A 21245-nucleotide genomic window follows, 5' to 3' on the forward strand; every position below is an offset into this window, starting at 1 on the left:
AAGCAGTGAAGAAGAAACTAGGAATTGGCAAGAATCAGATGTATGCGTTAAGAGACAAAGCCGGCAATATCATTACTAATATGGATGAGATAGTTCAAGTGGCTGAGGAGTTCTATAGAGATTTATACAGTACTAGTGGCACCCACGACGATAATGGAAGAGAGAATAGTCTAGAGGAATTCGAAATCCCACAGGTAACGATGGAAGAAGTAAAGAAAGCCTTGGGAGCTATGCAATGGGGGAAGGCAGCTGGGGAGGATCAGGTAACAGCAGATTTGTTGAAGGACGGTGGGCAGATTGTTCTAGAAAAACTGGCCACCCTGTATACACAATGCCTCATGACCTCGAGCGTACCGGAATCTTAGAAAGACGCTAACATAATCCTATTCCATAAGAAAGGGGACGCCAAAGACTTGAAAAATTATAGACCGATCAGCTTACTGTCCGTTGCCTACAAGGTATTTACTAAGGTAATTGCAAATAGAATCAGGAACACCTTAGACTTCCGTCAAACAAAGGACCAGGCAGGATTCCGTAAAGGCTACTCAACAATAGACCATATCCACGTTATCAATCAAGTAATAGAGAAATGTGCGGAATATAACCAACCCTTATATATAGCTTTCATTGATTACGAGAAAGCGTTTGATTCAGTCGAAACCTCAGCAGTCATGGAGGCATTGCGGAATCACGGTGTAGACGGGCCGTATGTAAAAATACTGAAAGATATCTATAGCGGCACCACAGACACCGTAGTCCTCCATAAAGAAAGCAACAAAATCCCAAAGAAGAAAGGCGTCAGCCAGGGAGATACGATCTCTCCAATGCTATTCACAGCGTGATTACAGGAGGTATTCAGAGACCTGGATTGGGAAGAATTGGGGATAAGAGTAAATGGAGAATACCTTAGTAACTTGCGCTTCGCTGATGATATTGCCTTGCTTAGTAACTCAGAGGACCAACTGCAATCAATGCATGCTCACTGACCTGGAGAGGCAAAGCCGAAGGGTGGGTCTGAAAATTAATCTGCAGAAAACTAAAGTAATATTTAACAGTCTCGAAAGAGAACAGCAATTTACAATAGGTAGCGAGGCACTGGAAGTTGTAAGGGAATACATCTACTTAGGGCAGGTAGTGACGGCGGATCTGGATCATGAGACGGAAATAATCAGAAGAATAAGAATGGGCTGGGGTGCGTTTGGCAGGCATTCTCAGATCATGAACAGCAGGTTGCCATTATCCCTCAAGAGAAAAGTGTATAATAGCTGTGTCTTACCAGTACTCACGTACGGGGCAGAAACCTGGAGGCTTACGAAAAGAGTTCTACTTAAACTGAGGACCACGCAACGAGCTATGGAAAGAAGAATGATGGGTGTAACGTTAAGGGATAAGAAAAGAGCAGATTGGGTAAGGGAACAAACGCGAGTTAATGACATCTTAGCTGAAATCAAGAAAAAGAAATGGGCATGGGCAGCACATGTAATCAGGGGGAAGATAACCGATGGTCATTAAGGGTTACGGACTGGATTCCAAGGGAAGGGAAGCGTAGCAGGGGGCGGCAGAAAGTTAGGTGGGTAGATGAGTTAGGAAGTTTGCAGGGATAACATGGCCACAATTAGTACATGACCGGGGTAGTTGAAGAAGTATGGGAGAGGCCTTTGACCTGCAGTGGGCTTAACCAGGCTGATGATGATGATGATGACGATGACGACGATGATGACGAAGACGCCGTCGACGATGACGACGATGACGAGGACGATGACGACGATCTTCGCATTTGTATATTCTATTGTATCTTCGCATTCCGAATGTACACGGGTGAGTCAAATGAAAGTGAGCTAACCCACCTCGCGCAATAATGGTCGTGTTCATTATCTTCGAGGAATGCGCATAGCATACAGGCGTCTCTCATTTACAAAAGTGACATGCAGGTGTGAGGATAAATGTTCTTTAATGCTCTCATACACTGGGTTGAACATGGTTGCGTCCCACAATAGACACTCCGAAAGTTGAACAGCGGGGTTTCGTGAGGATTTTGACAGCTGAAGGTGTTTCCCAAAAAAGAAATTAGTTGCCGTATGGCTGCCGTCTACGTTGAACAGTGCATTTCACTGGCCACTGTGAAGCGTTGGAGAAAACGGCTTCGAGAAGGACGTGAAGTTGCAAAGACGATTCAAGACCGGGCCAAAGCCGCCGTGCAATCACCTCCAACACAACTGCAAAGGTTGATGAGCTGATCAGACAAGAACGGAGGATAAGCATCGATAAACTGGCCGAGCGTGTGAACGTCAGTCACGGTTCGGTTCATACTATAATTCATGAACATCTTGGTTGTCTACCCTTGTGTGCGCAATGGATTCCAATATTATAGGAGCCACCAGCAGAAGACGGAGAGGTTCGGCGCTGCCTTGGCTCATCTAATCCGGTATCTCAATGAGCCTGACGACTTGTTGTCTGCAATAATGACCGGGGACGAATCATGGTGCCACTACTATACGAGCCTGAAACACGACGTCAAAGCTTACATTGCAAAAATTCGAATTCACCACCCCCTAAGAAAGCAAAGGCCGTCATTTCTGCTGGAAAGGTGCTGACTTTTTTTTTATATCGTCAGGGGTCATTACTGATTGAATTTGCTAAACCTGGAGAGACTATCAACCGTTTCCGATATTGTGAAACACCGGATCGGCTGCGTATCACAATCAAGAGCAAACGATGCGGAACATAGACGAATGGGGTCATCTTGCTCCACGACAATGCCCGTCACCACGTCGCTGATGTGGTTAACACAAAGCTGGCAAAGTTCAAGTGGCAAACGCTGCAACATTCGCTATACAGCCCAGACCTGTCGCCCTGCGACTTCCACGTTTTTGGGCAATTAAGAAACGAGCTCAAGGGAATCAGATTTGTGTCGGACGATGACGTGAAAGAGAAAGCTACCGACTTTTTAAGCAGCAACCCGAGAAGCTTTATGAGACGGGAATCACACCACTCGTCAGTCAGTGGTACAAATGTCTAAATGCTCATGGAGACAACTTTTAAATAAAGTACCCGCTTTGTTATATATTCGCATTGGCTCACTTTCATTTGACTCGACCTCGTATTAAATAGAGAGAAAACATGGAAGCATTGATATCAGTTATTTTGGGCACAATTTTCGAGACATACGAATATATTCTTTTGTGATAAAAAATACATATTTTACTTGTCTGGACAGTGCGTATAGCATTCAAGAATTCGTTTGCAGCATCTTTAAAGCCTACCCTTCCTCCTTTTATCATTCGCCTCTTTCTCTACTTTCTTTTAGTTCTTTTAGTTTTCTGCTCACTACTAAGCATTTTTAGTCATTTGTAATCAATTGTGGTCATTACAAGTAGTCGTTAGACATGTTGGTCATATATCATAGTCATTAGTTGTCATTATTAGTCATTACTGGTACACTAAGCATTTTTAGTCATTTCTAATGAATTGTAGTCGTTACAAGTTGTCATTAAACATATTGGCCATTTCGTAGTCATTACTAGTAATTTCACTCACTATTAGTCACTACTGCTCACTACTAAGCATTTTTAGTCATTTGTAATCAATTGTTCATTACGAGCCGTCGTTAGAATGTTGGTCACATCTTAGTCATCAGTAGTCATTACAAGTCATTTCAGTCATTATATTCATTACTGGACATTTCTAGTCATTTCTAAACAATTGTGGTCATTACTAGCCGTCGTTAGACATAGTAATCATTTCGGAGTAATTAGTAGTCATTACAAGTAATTAGTAATCATTATTACTCATTACTAGTCTTTATAAACATCTACCAATCTCTATTCACTCAATTATCATTCACTATCACTATCAATCATTTTTCATTCTTTATATCTTTCTTTAATCTGTCTTCATATGGCGTGATGACGCTTCGGCGGACACTCCGGCGGTCAGGTCTGCTGAAACAAACTTCACCATGAACCTAGAAAGGCTTTCGCCTTAAGAACGACGGCACGGCACCGACTCTCAACTGATATTTTAGTGAAGATACGTTTAACATATATATAGGTACCTGTTCAAAAGCCATGACATGCTCTAGATGCTGCGATACATCAAGGCAACTGTGGCGAACTGATGTACAATCAAGTGTGACAAAGGTAACGAAGTTCCTTGTCATGAAGATCGATAGACGGTTCACTGATATACGCTTTGTCCTTAATCTTTATATTGTAAGACTCAGCGATTTCTCTTGTCAATTGGCTCGCGTGTTTATAGATGGCATTAGCTTTCATTTTAAAGCCAAACTTTTTTGCCTCTTCCTTCCACTTTCCCACTGCTGCTGCTGCTGTCGTGCACACCGCCTCGGGGGGTTGTTCAGAGCGTGTATATAGATGGCAAACGTGAGTAAGAGAGGAAATGTGACGGGAGAAACTCGTTTTCACCCCACCGCGTTGAATGTGCACAATGCCCTCTGGAGCTCCCTAGCCGTCGCCACATTAGCCGCTTGACAGCTGTATACCCGTGACTCCCCTCAGAAGCATTGCAGAAACTGCAGCGCTTCCCTTTCTACTAACGTGCGAGGCCAGACGGGAAGATGAGAAGAAGGAGAGGGAGGAGAAGAGGCAGTTCCCATATAAGAGACGGGGAAGGTGATGTGAGAAGGCAAGGAAAACCCACTACTATACGACAGCGGTTGCGGGGAAACAGGAAAAGCTTAAGTTCAAGGTACGGTACAGTATGTTGCTGCTATTTCTGAAAAATAAACACCATGCAAATATGTCATGCGGGCAATTTATGCAGGGCGCGCAGAAGCAGAACCGCATTAATTAAAACGCACCGCAGGGTCCAGGAGACACTACGAAAGCGCTCGACCGTCAAATCAACACTTCTGTGCCTGCCGCGTCGGCTTTGCGGCTATGGCATTGCTACAGGTCGTGGGTTTGATCCCAATCGCGACAGTCGCATTTCGACGGGGGCTAAATAGAAAACGCACGTGCACTTAGATTTTGGGACACGTTAAAGGAGATCACGGTGTCAAAATTAATCCTCAGTTCGCCACTACGGCGTGCCTCATAATCCGAGTGTGGTTTTGGCACGTAAAGCCCCATAATCCAATTCGTTTAATACTTCTGCGACAATGCGATGTGCCATGTGAGGCAATGACAACGCTCAACCCTCTCAGAGGTTATAAAATATGGCGCACAACCACGCCTCAAGCAAACACCTCTCCCTGCGTGTTCTGTGTACTACGCAGACAAACAGCAGCGGTGCACGCAAGGGAACGTTTAACATCAACTCACCACTCTCGTATTAGCCTAAACGTTGAAGAAATTAAGCTTTAGCCGTCGACATCACCGCTAATTATCGGCAATCAAAGCATCCAGCACGGAAAGTTTCGCTTACGTCAATTCTCTCAGCGCATGGGATCTGCATATTTTTTTTTCCTTTTTACTTAGTCGCTCTGTTGTAAACATTTCGTTTTTACTTTATACTATCTACTATTATTTACGCCTATTCTTTTATCGCCACCCCTCCCCCACTGCTGACCGCTGTTCAGATGTCAGCAGACTGCGCTAGACAGCTACTGCGGTCAATAGCAATTTCCTTCCCTTTCTATCTACGTGTTTATAGACATAAAGCTACATTTACCATTTCAAGCCTAGAACTTTCCTTTAGCGGGCCTGTATTTTGAAGAAAGCTAGAAAAAGAAAAAAGAAAGTAGACACTTGGAAGAAAGAGAAACAAAACTAGTTGACGATCAACGTCAGTCAAGCTTGCGTCCATTTCAGCCTCAATCTGTCTTTATTATAACAAGTGTGTTCCGCCGAGGTGGTGAGCACCGCAGGCCATCTAACGAGATGGTTTTCGAAGCAGCAGCCCGCACTCACATGAGAGCCACGTCGAAAGCGGCAGTGACAAACTACTTTCCATACTACAGCCACCATCAGCAGCACTGACCATTTTACATAAAGAAAGCTTGGAACGAGCCACTGTTGAAAGTTTCAGCGGGGAGAAGACCACTACGCACAGCAACAAATCAACAATGGTGCCAGGCACAACTCGTCCTGAAAAGAAGGGCGGAGGGGGCATTTCCCTCAACTACAGCATATCGCCTGTCTCAACGTCGCACCAGGCACAGCATAGTAACTCTATGAGGCACAGACCGGAGCTTGCTGTGATGGCGTAGAGCAGTCTCTTCTCTTCCCTTTTTCCAAAAATTGAGGTGCTTTACTAAACATGACTGAATGGCGTGGCCTGGTGGAAGAATCTGAACTATACGCAAGATGGCAGCCGTGATACCTTCGCCATAAGTAGCTTAAATTCTACACGGAGTTAGTAACACATTTTTATGCCTCGCAGTTTTTTCTAATATGAACTTGCTTACTGTGATATGTTGCGAGGGGATGAGTTAAGTTATTAAAGACACATAGCACATACCCTTTTTTTTCTTTTGCAGTTCACATTTCTGTGTACTATGCAAGTCCCTATGCAACGCTAATGTCACTACACGTTGCAATCTCAACTCCTTATTGTCTACCAATCATTACCACACTATATGGTGCGGCCATGCAAAAAATTTTATTCGGCGCAGCTACCATTGCAAACGCGTTTCGCTTAAGTGCGCCAGTGTTTACCTTTCCATTGTTACTTTCAAATATTATAGTGCACCTTCATGAACAGTGACCACTTGCGAAATCTAGCGTGCAATAGGACCTGGAACTGGAAACCACGCCCCTCCCCACGTTTTCATAAAAACCGGACTTGGTTCAGTCTAACGGCACGCATTCGGCATCTCGGGCTGTTTGCATTACCTTAACTTATTAAAAACACTGGCTGCGCTAACACACACGCAAAATTATATGAGCCTATTCCAATAAAGCATTGCAACTGCCTTCTTTTTTTTACTTGGCGGAGACCCTGAAATGCTTGGTTTTGTCTGACACAATGAGCCTTTGTGGATTACCCGCCGTAATGTTATTCCCAGCGCGTTCCTGCTGCGCTATCACTTTGCTCGCGGCATTTTATGGTTGTCATCGCTGCGTCGTGAGCCCCAGTCTCGAAAACAGTACAGTTTTGAGACCAAAAGCAGAAAGTATTTTTTACAGCGAATCTGTATGTGGCTGGGTTCTGATAAAGATGTATCAGTGGGCAAGAGCCGTGTGGATTCAGAATTTCTCCCCATACGTGGGCCGATACCGAAGATAGTGCAATACCGGGTCGACCCGCGGCGGAGGTGAAGCAGGCTTTAAGCACTGCGCCAACTTGCAAAATTAGGTTCAATATCTTAGGTGCAAATACAACCCGTATCAGATGTTATGCTGATAAGAACAGATTGGAAATTTCGGTACAAGTAGCATGACGTCATATAGCAGAGTGCCCAGGCCTGCTATAAGTTGGCCCACTTGCAAACTTCAAGTTGGCCCATCCCCGAATTTCAACTTGACCCATCCCCAAATTTCAGTTGGCCCGCCTCCAAACTTCAAGTTGATCCAACCCCAAATTTCAAGTTTGTTTAGTCCCGTGGGTAAGACACTGGGCTTCCGAGCGTGGAGTCGTAGGTTGGAAACTCATTACCGCCAGCGTTCTTCCTTTCGAACATATGTTTTTTTATACATTAACTGGCTGTATATATAGCGATTACCGAGGCGAAGTTAGGATACAGGCGAGAACTTGCGCGGCCATAGAATGCGTGCATAACACCCGCTTCCGAGAGCGATGTATGGGGATTGTAATTGAAGGAAAAGAGTCACTGGTTTCTGCCTTCCATGTGGGGGCACGGCTGAGTGACTAGGGAGTGACTAGGGAGGTGAGAGAGGGGCAGGATGCAAGCATCAGCATGTCCGTGACGAGTGTGTACGCTGGCGGCTGTTGAGTCCGGCTAAAAAGCGTGGCAAGTTCAGCTGAGCCAGCAAACTCCACAGCAGGTCCTCCACTGTTGAAGCCGGAAGGCCTAGTCATTTGCAGGTGCCTAGTCGGTGGTAGGGTGATGTGGCTTCGCGGCAATCCACTCTCCCGTGACCCAACACCTGGCGCGGCAGTAGGTCCCCCTTTCACCCGCATTCTCCGTCGAGGCGCGCACGTGACTGACGTGGCGTCGCAGCCAATGGGACTATAGGTGCCGTTTCGCTGCTACAGGCACCGGCTTTCGCGTTCAATCAACCATTTGATGCTCTCGCATCAATAAATCACGAGGAGGTCGATCATTTCGCAAAAATAATAGAATACAGGGGCAGCAGGCAAGAAATAGGAATTAGATCTCCTGGAAACTGTAGCTGAGCTTAACATACTGAGCTATCTAGCTACTACATAAGCAGTAGTCACCAGCTATTTAGGTATGGATGTTTAAAAAAGATGCAAGCAAGTTGACAGGTACGGCTACCTCAGTGCCGTGTTATTGCTGTCGGTAATGTTTATTGAATATTTCGCGCGAATTACTGAAAGTGGTTTTCGGTGAAGGATTACGTCATGCCCCGCAAGAAGTCCTGCTGATGGTTGCGAACAGATGGAAAGCTTGGCATCCGACGGCGCTGAACGCAACCCCACGATGGAGCCTATTGGACAAGCGCAGGTTGCCTGTGGGGAATAAAATCCAAAAGAAAAAAAGTGAAACGATGATCATGCACTTAGGTTTAAGTGTACATCAATGGGTGCCAGGTAGCGAAAATTAATACGCTGCAAGGACTATATCCCTGATGTGTCTCATAGCGAAGGTTGGACTGGAGACGTTATTTGTATTCAGCCCTCACAGTTCGCGTCCTTGTGTGGGCGGTCCCGTCAACCGGATAGTCAGAATAAGAGCAAGCAATTTGCCTAACTAACACCTTTCATGTCGCAAAACACCTGCGGGCTCTATGGCGTCCTGTGTAGGAAATCCTACCCTCCCATCGGAAATGATTCTGTGCAGAAAATGTCACGCTCAGCTTGTCCCTCGTCGAAGCGTATGGGTTTTCGATAGAGTTTCCTTCAAAAATTTCTAGAGGGAGCATGGAGGTTCAGTTAGCATGGGAATGATGGGCGGTATACTCGTGGCTTTGTCTAACTGGCTTCAAACGGTGTCGTGGCTAGGTAACTTGATCATGATCAACGAAAAATTGCATTTTAAACTCAACAAGTCGTAACGATTATGCATGTGCCAAGAGACATTGCCTTTATGTGCTTAGAAAGTTATGATTGCTTGAAAATTCAGAAAGACAAAGCTTAGTAATTATACCACAAGAATTTATGTAGCCACAAGCTGGAAGTTTAAACAAATCAACATACTGTCTATTTTAAGGGAAAGATCGCAACGCCAGAGTTTTGTCTAATACCTCTACAGTTTTCGTAGAAAACTCATGTTATCAGTCTTGCCGCGCGACACAATGGCTGGAAGAGCGCAGGCGTTCCCATAATTCTGTCAGCTGTATCGAGCTGTACGTAACAGCCACGGCACAGCAATAATGATTAGCGTGCAAAATCAATATACAAATTAACGAACATCTCTAAGAGACCTTACAAGGCGCAGCACAAAGATCCAGCTGGAAGTAGAATGTCAGTTGGCTTCTTTCTCGTTGGCTGCCGACTCCGAAGACGAGGGTTCTTCCTCCTCCTCCTCCTCTTCTTCGTCTCCGGAGCTCTCGAGAAGCGGCGTGGTCTCGTCTTTCCGGCCACCGGCAGTGCTCTTGGCGCCGTCCGCGTTGCCGCTCGTCTCCTTGGCACGCTGCTCACCACCGGCTGAGCAGGACGCCCTGTCGCAGCCACGCAACTCAGGCCGCCGCATGAACAGGTAGCCGATAGAATACGTGATCTGCGAGATATAGCCCCAGGTACCTTAGAGTGACTCAGGGATTGTGGAAGCACGACATTCACAAACTGAAACACACAGCTAGTCAACACAGGACTTGAGAAAAGTAGCACCTTGTTCATTTATTTGCAGTACACTCAGGGTAAGATACAAAACAGAGCGGAAGGGCTACGTATAGACAATAAATGTAATATATATATATATATATATATATATATATATATATATATATATATGCACATTACAAATACAAGGTAAACAACAATAAAAACAATGTCCCCTCACTAACTACATTTCATGAGCAACATTTCTGCAAAACACAAGTAAATAACGGTAGCTGTATTAGTACATAATTTCGAAGAATCAATGTTACAAGGATAATAAAAGTCACAGAATGCGTCATTCAACAATATGGCCCAAATATTATAGTTGTGGTCAGTTAAAGGCAGTTTTAAGTAAAGCGGGATTACTTGCTTATACTAAATATTGGTGCTGGCAGACAGCTCCAATCGTTGAATGTTCTCGGTAAAAATGACTGCGAGTGTATCTGTGTGTTAGAGTGCGGCACGTACACTTTGTACACGTGATCTCGACGGTAGGAGGTGAATGGGGCTGTATTATATGCTGACCGGAGCGCTGCGTTTTGGTAACACATATTATGAAATAAATATAGTCTTGATTGTTTCGTGTGGGTTGAAAGAGAAATTATGTTTAAAGTGGCCTTCATTTGTGGTACGCGTACCGTGCGATTGTAAGTAGTTAATATAGATAGAGCGGAACGATCCTGAACGCTTTGAAGGTGGTTTGGCATGATGAGGGGCGAACATTTGTTGTGCTTAACAAAAGTTTAGGTGCTATGAAGGGGGAAGTTTCTGCGAAGGTACCCTGGTGTGCGATTAGATTTTGACGTTATAAGGTCGATGTGTTGTTTCCTGGGCAGGTTATGGGATATATTGGTGCCGATGTATATGTATAGCTTAATTCTTACTTCCTCTAAAAGAAGGTTATCAAGTAAGCAGGTAGGGCAAGCTTCATTCCCGCGGGAGATTCGCATCGATTTGCATTTCTTAACGTAAAGTTCAATTTTCTATTTACGAGACCAGGTCATCCTGAAAATAGAACACGTCAGAGTCATTAGTAATTTTACGATATATTACGCAGTCACTTGCGAAAAGACAAAGCTTAGATGAGATGTTATTAGGCAGGTCATTAATGTAAATCAGGAAATAAGAGGGGTCCAAGTACTGACACTTGTGAGACGCCGGATGTAACGAGTGTAAAGGATGAGTTAACTTCATTACCATTTACGAATTTCACTCGGAACGTTAGGAAGGCCTTAATCCAATTGAACGCATTAGGGTCAATATTTCGTGCACTTAGTTTAGATAGCAGTAACGGGTGGCGTACTTTGTCAAACGCTATAGCAAAATCAAGAAATATACAGTCATTTATAAATCGTGCGTCTAGACTGGAATGCCAATCGATAGTAAAGCAAAGGAGCTGAGTGTTGCAGGAGAACATCTTTGCGAGAACCGTTTGGCTGGAAGTAAATAAGTTGTTAGATTCGAGGTAACTCATAACCTGGGAGTAAATAACATGCTGCACTATTTTGTGCGGAACTGATGTCAAGGAGATGTGCCTCTAATTAAAGGATTAAGGGTCTCAAGAGATTTATGAATTGGAATTATCTATTAGAAAAATATAACTTCAATAAGATAGAGCAAAATTGATTAGTATTGCGTAAGAAAGTGTTAACTCCATCTACTACAGCACGATTTTAGTTCTAATTTATTTCATCATCAGCACCAGCAGCCTATCTTTATGTCCACTGCAGGACGAAGGCCTCTCCCTGCGATCTCCAATTACCCCTGTACTGCACCAACTGATTCCAACTTGTTTATAGTTGCTTTAATGTCGCTAAAATTAAATACTGTGGGATCCATCTGAGAGTAGATAGTTATTAGGTCTTATTTTGGGAAGAGGAGTAACATGTGAGTACGGTGAAAGGGCTTGAGAAAACTTGCCATTCAGCACTTCAGCGCATGCTTGCCAAGTTTGCATATACGTTTTTGATTGGAATGGTTGATAGCGCCGAGTACAATGGCTGCGGTGTCGAGGAAACTACAGAACATCCATTGTGCTACTGCCCATCTTTTGAAAATGAGAGACATGACCTCTGCACAGCTCTCAACCAGTTAGGTAGAAAACCGTTCCCCTTGAACAAGATCTTGGGACCATTGCCTCGCATATGGCAGCTACAAAAGGCCACAAAAGCGCTGCTGCGATATTCGAAAGCTACAGGATTAAGTCAGCGTCTGTGATCCGGACTGAGTGACCGAACGATATCCCCAATGGATTTTATTTTATTTTAATCTCAAACTCAAAGGCGCTGTCCAGCATTTCGAATTTCACTCCTCAACCACAGCGCCAGTACGTTGATTAATATTATGTCACAAATTTCAATGTGTATTTTGGGTTTGCCTTTGCGGTTTTTGTGCAGAAAAAGTTCACAACGCTCACTAAGTTGAACCTCTCTACTTTTCTTTGTTTAAGTAATCAATAGTAAGAATTAAAATATAGCTACGAGCTATTGACGCTGTCGAAATTTTACGACGTCACAGGAGCTCCAGCTACTTCTAGCACGCCTATTTTACGGTAGCACTGTCGACGTTTTTGGCATTCCAGCACTGTAACTTGCCAACCCAAATGAACGTTCCGCTTTTTTCTTTTTCGTTGCGTAGGCCACGGTGTTGCTATTCTTACACCGTGACGTACGCTGAAGCGGCTTGGTCGAGAATTGCCACAATAGTGCATGCTATTTCAAGCAGGACTTGGGCTGCCACCTGCAGCGAGTGATGGCGAAAAACGTACACGCTCACGGGTTCCTTAATAGCGATCGAGCTTTAGATTAGGGGGGCGCGAGCATTGAGGCCCCCCAAATCTTAAACTCTCTATTATCTGTGTGAGATTTGTATCTGCTATAGTGGAATGCACGGCAGAGATAAGACACTCTTGTTCACTGTTCTAGTTTTGAATATCACCGCGAACGCTTAATTGAACGGCACCGTAAGGTTCGCAAATACCCAGTTAGCTGACACCACACATTGTATTAACAGGTATCTAGGCTCTCTCCCTTGTAAACATTGCAGAGCCTATCCATAGAACAAACAGACCTTGTGGGAGGGCCACACCACTTTTCACTTTCAAAAACACATAAATTGCCACCGAACAAGCGTCCCGGCATCGGGAGAAGTACAGGCCACTCCCTTATACGAACGTTCGAATAAAGTATGGCGGTCGCTTCTGTTCCAGCACATCAAGAACCTGCTGGGCCAGGAGGCCTAAGCCTAAGCCTAGGCCCGGGCTGTGTACCTAATAGTTAAATTAAAAATTAAATTCTGGGAGTTTTACATGCCAAAACCACGATTTGATTATGAGGCATACCGTAGTAAGTGACACCGGAATAATTTAGACCATCAGGGGTTATTTAACCCTTTACTGCACCTTGTTGCATTTACGCAACATTCTGATGAACGGCGTTGAAAACCGAAGCAAAGTCAGTTTGGAGGTGCCTGTACACGTTGTTGCATATCCGCAACATTGGTCTGTTAAACGCGGCACCTTGTGCTGCAATCTGTGCTAATTCTTCGCATCTTCTACCAAAACAAACGTGGCGGAGGCTGCGCGCGCCCGCGAGCAGTGATATAGGTAAGTTTTACAAATTGTAAATGCATTTCTCCATAAGACAAAGCGCAAAAAAAGTTATTGCGCTATGCTCCACATCCTTCTGACTCTGTAGGTTCAAAAAAACATTGTAATTTCGCAATAGTTTGATCTATACCGCTCTGCGCTATATGGACACTGCAGGAGAATGTTCGCCATCGCCGTGGTGTTGCGCATGAAGTGCGATAAGATCGCGTCCCGTGCGCCGTATTCAGTGGGTGCGAGGGAAAGCGTGCGAGGGTGAGAAAGTTGGTGGCTTCATGCGCGCCGTCATCACGCGCGCGATAGGGGAGTATAGATGTATCCACTGCTCTATCCGAGCCGCAGCTGCGCTTGGCTGAGTGCATACGCGGCCCTCTCGCCGTATACGTTGGAGGTAATCTGGGCTGGAGTGATGACTGGTGGCTTCAACGAGGCCGCGTAAACTCAAGTTTTGACGACGCGGTGAAGCGAGAGTCTGCTCCCCGCTGTCGGCGCTCTTCGTCGCGCCAGCGCAACGAGCACTTGCGGTCATCGAGCGAGATTTGCCCATGTTAGCCAGTGCGCGCGTGCCGTGCTCGTTAACTGAACTAGGAAGCGAATGCCTGTAATATATATGCGGCCGATAAAGCTGAGAACCTTAATTACTTCGTGTAGTTGTCTAATATTTTACTATCGCTATGAACGCTATCACGGAACTGAGACTTCTTTTGTCGTAAGGTACATCGGCAAGCACCTCGCATTTCGCGTGATGTAATGTGAGCTGTTATAAATGAGACAGAAACAGCGAGTACAGTAACCTTAACGGCGCGCACATAGATAAGCAAAGCGAATGCCAAGAGAACGATCGGTTACGGGGAAAGCCAGTTGGCGAAAGCACAGTCGGAATAAATTGAACTAATGGAGCCCGTATTGAACTAAATACAACAAGGAAAGCTGCGATCACGTTGTAAGTGTGCGCATGCAGGCGCTACGATGTCAACAAACGTACACTTCATTTACACGGTGCACTCTCCGTATTCACCGCCCAAGCTCGTCGCGAGGGCATGGCCGCGGTGACATGCCTCTAGCTGCGTGAGCTGCCTGTGTGACCATAGGTTAGGCATTTTATCCATCGGCATCGAGCAATCGCTAACGTCACAATATATCTGCCAAGGACCAAAAAAATTTATTAGTCCATAAAATTTGCAGCTCCACGTCACGTTTCGTCATCTTGATGAAAACGCAAAATGACATTTCGCAAAACTTCCGTTTCCCGGCACAAATTTCAAGGCAAGTGAGCTCGCCACAGCCAATCAGAGAGTCAACATGGCGGATAATGGCGGCCGTGCAGCCGCCATGCGTGTCGAGAATAGCACCCCAAGGCCGATAGGCCGCTTCGCAAATCGTGAAAACCGCCCGTCGTTCTGCTATGATGACTAGAAGTCATAGTTCTGCTCTCACAGGAGTGAATGCAACTGTGGTTAACCACCTATATTTTGACAATTTCAACCACTTTTGAAAAGAAAAGCTCGTATAATAAGTTTGCGTTGTTCTATAGACCTTCATTACATTTGTGCCGAGTTTTCCCCAAAGTACACGTGGCTGGCTGCATGGGCCCCGGCGTCGTTATTCTGTCGATAGACGAGACAATCCAATTCATAGAAAACGAGGGCAGCGCCACTTTTCTCACTACAAACGAAAGCTTATATGCGCATATTAAGTTAGAAAAAAAAAACTTATAGAAAAAGTGTACTGAATTTCAGTACTAATAAAAAGACCAGGAACCGCGTAAACTGGTAGAATGCCACGTGACAGGTCACTTATACATCTTCATGCTTTTGCCGCGTGGGACGCCAAAGTAACGCGATAGCGTTAAGGGTCTTTCAGCGAAAAATCATTCCGAAGCCCAACCAGGCATGCCCTCCGCGTGGCGCAGAGAAGTTACTGAACTAACTGAGTTTCTCAAAGTAAGATGCATCACAAAAATCGTAACGTACAACCTAAACGCAACCTACAGACATGATATCGTCGGATTGTAATTTTTATATAACAGAAAACGTAATTCTGTCACGCGGAAACTCAAACACATAAACCCATTTTCCAGCGTTTCTGCCATTCATAGGGCGGCGCGCTGCGCTCGGTTCCTTCCAACTGCACCGTCCAGATGGCGCTCGCCTCCGAGCATCCGTGGCCCAGCGTTTCCTGGTAAAAATTATGGTTACATAAGCTGCAGTTGCCGGGAAGCGTGAGAAGCTGTCATGGATCTTTTCATTTCATTTCATTTATTATATATTCTTCAAGACCACAAGGTATTACAGAGGGGAGTGGGGTAAAAAAAAGTTACAAGACAAAGAAAACAAAGAAGGCAGCAAGTGATGTAGTCATAGACATGTGAAGCCCGAAACGATGGTGTCGATTGTGCCCGTACGAAATTGTGCGTGGTCTTCAATAGCAATCCACGCGCCGGGAAGGTTTGAATGCTATCTTTGAATGCTATCGCGTTCCACTCTTAAAGGCGAAACTTAAGCGTCCTCCAATTTTTGAAATGCCCACGTTGAAGTCTCCAGCGATGGTCACAGGTGTACTGTCATCACGGCTAACCCATGGAAAGTGTGTGGTCATGAACTTCTCGATATACACTTGGGTGTGCCTGGAGATATATACGCAGTGGATATCTCTATTTCCGTCTTTCGTTTGTATGGCATATATATCGCCACAGACGATGCCATTGTCCTCTTGCGAATCAAGGGCGTATGGTTGTACATGCATTTTGTCCTTTGCGTATATGTCCTTTGCGTACGGGAGAGGCAAACCTGCTTGATAATTCAGTGGTGTGCCTTACCTGAACTGAAAACCAGCGTACCCATATATCTCCTATATTTAAGTCATATTACCCCAAAAGTTTCATCACGTTGAGGTCGACACTGAATTCACTTCGTTGCTTCGAGGTTTTCAGCATAAATGTCCCGGGAAGTCGAAAGCACTTCGTTAAATCGAAAATTTTGTCAAATCAGGGTCGTTAAATTGTAGTTTGACTGCATTTTAATCCAGTATAAATCGAGGCTTCTTTGACTACTACAATTGTCTACTGGAAATTCTCCCCGCCATATATATTATGCTATGTGTATGTGCATTTTTGAAACGTATATCAGAGGAATGCACGCGGCACTGCTTATTCCGAGAGATGGCTTCTCTGCGTAACAATATGCTTCAATATGGCGGAGTCTTGCACAGCTCGGCGCCCAGGCCCATACAAGCACATATATAGTTACAACGTGCCCACAAACCGTAATCACTATTGGATGCAACGTGGCGACTTCGATTGCTTGGCTGCTCGTCACATTACACTATAGAGAAGTGACAGGAGCGAAATTTGCGAACTTATTCAACTTGCACTGCTTATTCTTCTACCTCTTTGCAAGCAAATAACAAATATTGTATCGCTTGGCTGGTTGTCGCGTTCACAAAATAAATGTTCACTTACATTTTTTTTTTCCTTCTAACCGGCTAGACAAAAGTGCCTCTCGCAACTCGCCTTCCTTTTACGATGAGTCTATCGATCATTTATGTATACCACTGTCTTTCGGTTGAAGACTTAGGGAAGATAATGCAGCCATGACTTCGAACGTCGTCCTTACAAAAATGGTAACCCTGCTACAGTTCTTATTTGCGCGAATGCCTTTGAATGTGCAGTCAAGGCCGCGTGATTGAGCTACCGTGGCGCAGTGAATGCTTTCGTATAAGCCCTCGTAACTTCATTCTGACACAATCCCGTCTTCCCTATTTATGTCCTCACTCTGCTCTTCCCCATTGCAGGGTGGGAAACGAAGCGCAACCTGCTTGACCTCTCTGTGGCTTTGCTCTTCTATCTCATGTCAACCCGGATGAGTGTGATACTAGAACGAACACAGTTAAAATGCCACCATTTTGTCAGACCTCTGGGCTTCTCTATCACGTCTAAATGAATGCAAGAAAACTTTCAGACAGCCTAGCTTCCATATGCATGGTGCTAGGTTAAACAACGGTGAGGCACGTGCAGCATGCGGAGTAAGCGTTGCTGATCGCATTTGCGGCTATCTAGAATAAACGAGCAAAGTTGCGTTGAAACGAATCATAAGTAAAGGTAATCACAGTCTTAAATTGTTCGATACATTAGTATTATCAAAAAGTTTCAAGACTGGCTCTTTTTTGAAGAAAGTAATTTATTTATACGCGCTCAAACAATTTCACCTTCGAAGTAATCCCCTTGCTCAGCAATACGGCGCCCTCAGCGTTCCTGCCCCTTTCCGAGTATGTCCTGGAAGTCTCTTTTACGAACGAGTCGATTCGAGCTCGATCTAAGCAATCGTGTCAAAAATGCAACCTTTGAGCTGGGATTTAAAATTTTTAAATGGAGTAAAAGCGGGATCGTGAAACCTGACGAACGACCTGTCTTTCAAGGACGAAACTTAGGTGCACGCGTGTACGACCCTGAGACAAAGCAATAGTCGTCGGAGTGAAAAAGCCCTACGTTTTCGCAACCGACGAAAGGCTAGACATGTGCGCAGCTCGACAAAGTGAATGCTCATTATTTTTTTCCGCATTCACTGTATTGCGCATCAGGAATTCATCCCGAATGGTTAGACTATGAATAGCGAGTTTTACTACCCAACTATAGGGCGTCTGAGCGAGGTCATTCGCAGAGAGCGGCCAATCAATGTATACCCCGTTTCATATGCCTGGTGCAACGCTGTGGAAGCTACGCAAGTAGTTCGGTCACCAAAATGTATCATTTCGCGCGTTCCTCCTATGATTCGCTTCGCGCCAGCGTCATGTGCTCCCGCGAGCATGCACATGTGACATGCTGAGTATTAGCTGCCGCGATGGGCTGCTAATAATAAACACGAAAAGAAAAACAAGGAAAATCAAATTTAGTTTTAAAAGAAACGTGTTTAGCAATCGTATAAGTAAATGGTTTGTTTGTTTTCAAAGGCTGAATTTTTTTCATTCAGAACTGATAGCCTATATAAAGAACATTTTCGCAAATATCGGTCAAGAAACACCGAACTATTTCTAAGCGCGAACGCAAACGTCGCAAAAAATGGTCTCCAATCTACGCTGTGAAGGTGGTTGGACAGCGAAACTGTAAACGACAACTATAACGATTACCCATTGAGTCGTAGGTTGAAATCATTCACGCGGCGACATTCACTTGTACTTTAACTAATTATTAGCCTAAGACGTTTCGACGGCCTGCAACTTGGCTTGCGCCGCTACTTCGTGCATCTACAAAGAGTGGACCAGAGAGAAGAGAAATTCGCCGCGCCTCGTATGCTCTTCAGGAGTCCTCAATATACGTGGGATTTCCACAGCCCATTCACAGCACAAATCAGTTGCTTCGCGGGTTCTTCTTTTACGTGCGAAAGTGTAGTTACGTCACTCTCTGCTTCGTATGCTACAGTCAAGCTGCCGTCGCCGCGGCAGCTTGCGCAACAGTAATCTTTACCGGGAAACGAATGCGGGGAGCGCTATACGTGCTTCGCATTGCATGTAGGCGGAGGAGCACCTTATCATCAATTATGTGGTTCGTATGCTTGTTTTGAGCTTGTTCTTTCTTGAACCATATGCTGTTCTCTATGCTGTACGCATGATTCCAAAGAATGTATGCACTGTTCTCTTCACTTTGCTGGGTGATTGTAGCCTCTGCCTCACGGGGGTATTATCGAGCCATTGCATTTGGGGGTATGAGGCATAGATGATGGTATTTTCCTGTCGACGTTACGCCACGAAGAAATCCCGGGATCCTAGACATAGACAGTTTCGCTGTAAACGTATCTCTAGCCTCCACAGCGTTGCAGCCGATGTATGAAACGGAGTACTATAGGCAACGCCTCCTAGATAGCACAAGGCCGGTGCACTTCGATCCGTGACGTCATGCTACCTCGTCCGATTGGATTGGACAAACTTTAATAAAGGTCCTGCAGTCGGACCTTGTCCGACTGCCATAGAACCTAATGGAGACGCTCCCGACTAAGCCACGGTGATTTTGACGTCACCGCTTTCGTCGTGCCGGGCTTGGCAATGGAAATATTGATTCAAGTAGCTTGGTGTCATAAAGCAGAGAGCACAGGTCTGCTATTTAGGAGGTGCTGGTATAGGGCGCAGGAGGAGCTCGACCTGCACGACGATAATGCACCCTGTTGCAGAACACTCCGAACACACGAGTTTCTCGCCGGAAACAACCTGGTTTGTTTTCCACATTCGCCCTAGTCGTCAGATTTGACTCCCGTTTATTTCGCTCCCTTCCCGAAATTAACATCAACAACAACAAAAAGCCCAGCTCAAATGCGCTTTTTTTACACGAGATAGCTCAGATCAAGATCGAATCCTTCCGAAAAAGAGACTTCCAAGACATACTTACGAAGTGGCAGGAACGCTGGGAGCGCCGTATTGCTGGGCTAGGGGATTACTTCGAAAGTGAAAGTGTTTGAATGCACACAAATAAATTAATTTTTTTTTTTCAAACACAGCCAGTCCCGAAACATTTTGATACCACCTTATTTCGTTATAGCACAAGAACAGTGTAGTGCTGTTATCAATCAAAAATAGCCACACCAAAAACGTACTTGGACTCACCACAAAGGCAAACACCAATATCAGCAAAAGGCTAGCATTGGTGCTCCCAATTGTCTTGAGGAATAAGCTGCCAAATGAAGACCCAAACAAGGCACTGTAAAGAGACGTTTATGGAAGAGACAGTGCAGTGCTTATACTGCTCAAACGATTCCCATTGCATTAGCACATAAAACTCTGTTGCAGAAAAGATTGTATTGATGGATGAATTGTTGAAAAACCATTAGGTTCAGGAAGCAAACTTACGTTGAAGGCAGAACCATCGCATACGGCTTCATGTGGCTTTGCGTGGAAGTTTTATTGCCTTGATTACATGACCTAGGTAGTGCTTCGCATCCAGGTTCGCAGGTAGTCAACCTAAAGAGGGAATTAATCATGCAAAGTATGTATCGCATGCTGCCCTGCCCCCCCCCCCCCCCCCCACACACACACACACGCACGCACTTTTATTTTATTTTTCAATTTATTTTGCGGGGAGGTCTTCTTTCAGCGTTGTGCTTTGTGAGCCCCTTCTGTATCTTCAACTCAATAAAATATGATTCTGATGAGCCCAAAGCAGGATTCACGCGGTAACATTCTATTTGTCGTCCCCAATGCTCGCTCCACCAGCTTTAGCTCTTTAGAAATAATTCCTGCGATGTTGTACAAACACTGCCGTTTCGATAACATCCTGGAGTCTAACACTGTTCTCTTTGTTCTTTCTATCTCGTTCTTTCCTGCCTTTTTTTTTTCAATTCTGGGGGGCAGTCGATCACAAAGTGGCGATAAGACTTCTTCAGGCAACATTCTATCTTTGGTTCACTCCTCTCGCAGCTCTGTAACCTTGAGACAAAGACATACCTTGTCGAGAAATTCTTAAACGCCCCGTTTGTGAACAACTGCAATTAGGGGCAAATAAAAAAATGCGAAAAGAAGAGGAAGGCGCTCACGTTCTTTCCGTAGAGCTGGTTTTCAGACCATAGAGAAAGCGGCCAGAAATCCAGTAACGACTGTGCCAAATAAAAGCTACACTGTTATGACGGTCAGTATGCCGCACGCTACTTGGACAGTGTGCGCGTCCGCGTGACACACATTGATTGTTTCCCAAGAGAATTCATCGACCTTAGCTACCGTTGCTATAGGCGAAAATACGAGAGCGGTCGTCTCGAAATCAATGAAAAGCCCAAAATATAAACGTAGAGCACTC

The 21245-nt window shown here is 44.9% G+C and overlaps 1 protein-coding gene and 1 pseudogene across 2 annotated transcripts; both read right to left on the minus strand.

Moving 5' to 3' along the window:
- Positions 1–7162: 7162 nt before the first annotated feature.
- LOC126537220 (U2 spliceosomal RNA) lies at positions 7163–7337 on the minus strand (annotated as a pseudogene).
- A 1037-nt stretch (positions 7338–8374) lies between these two features.
- Positions 8375–21218, minus strand: LOC126536223 (uncharacterized). 2 transcript variants are annotated; one of them, XM_050183117.3, is made up of 5 exons: positions 20989–21218; positions 20306–20416; positions 20063–20129; positions 9476–9766; positions 8375–8556 (listed from the first exon to the last, which is right to left on the minus strand). In XM_050183117.3, exons 2-4 carry the CDS (start codon positions 20335–20337, stop codon positions 9512–9514), a joined length of 354 nt encoding a protein of 117 aa, XP_050039074.2. In that variant the 5' UTR covers positions 20338–20416; positions 20989–21218; the 3' UTR covers positions 8375–8556; positions 9476–9511. The 2 variants fall into 2 exon arrangements, with proteins under 2 accessions (XP_050039074.2, XP_050039073.2); XM_050183116.3 differs by having other exon boundaries at positions 20063–20156; positions 20989–21217.
- Between the last annotated feature and the right edge of the window lie 27 nt (positions 21219–21245).

The sequence above is a fragment of the Dermacentor andersoni genome, chromosome 4, assembly GCF_023375885.2.
Source record: "Dermacentor andersoni chromosome 4, qqDerAnde1_hic_scaffold, whole genome shotgun sequence".
In the NCBI taxonomy this organism is placed as follows: domain Eukaryota; kingdom Metazoa; phylum Arthropoda; class Arachnida; order Ixodida; family Ixodidae; genus Dermacentor; species Dermacentor andersoni.

Coding starts and splice junctions, on each gene's coding strand:
- LOC126536223 (XM_050183116.3), bottom strand. CDS start 20,337: ATGAAGCCGTATGCGATGGTTCTGCCTTCAAC. Junction 20,157..20,305: donor GCGATGGTTCTGCCTTCAAC/GTAAGTTTGCTT, acceptor GTCTCTTTACAG/TGCCTTGTTTGGGTCTTCAT. Junction 9,767..20,062: donor TATTGGTGTTTGCCTTTGTG/GTGAGTCCAAGT, acceptor TATATCTCGCAG/ATCACGTATTCTATCGGCTA.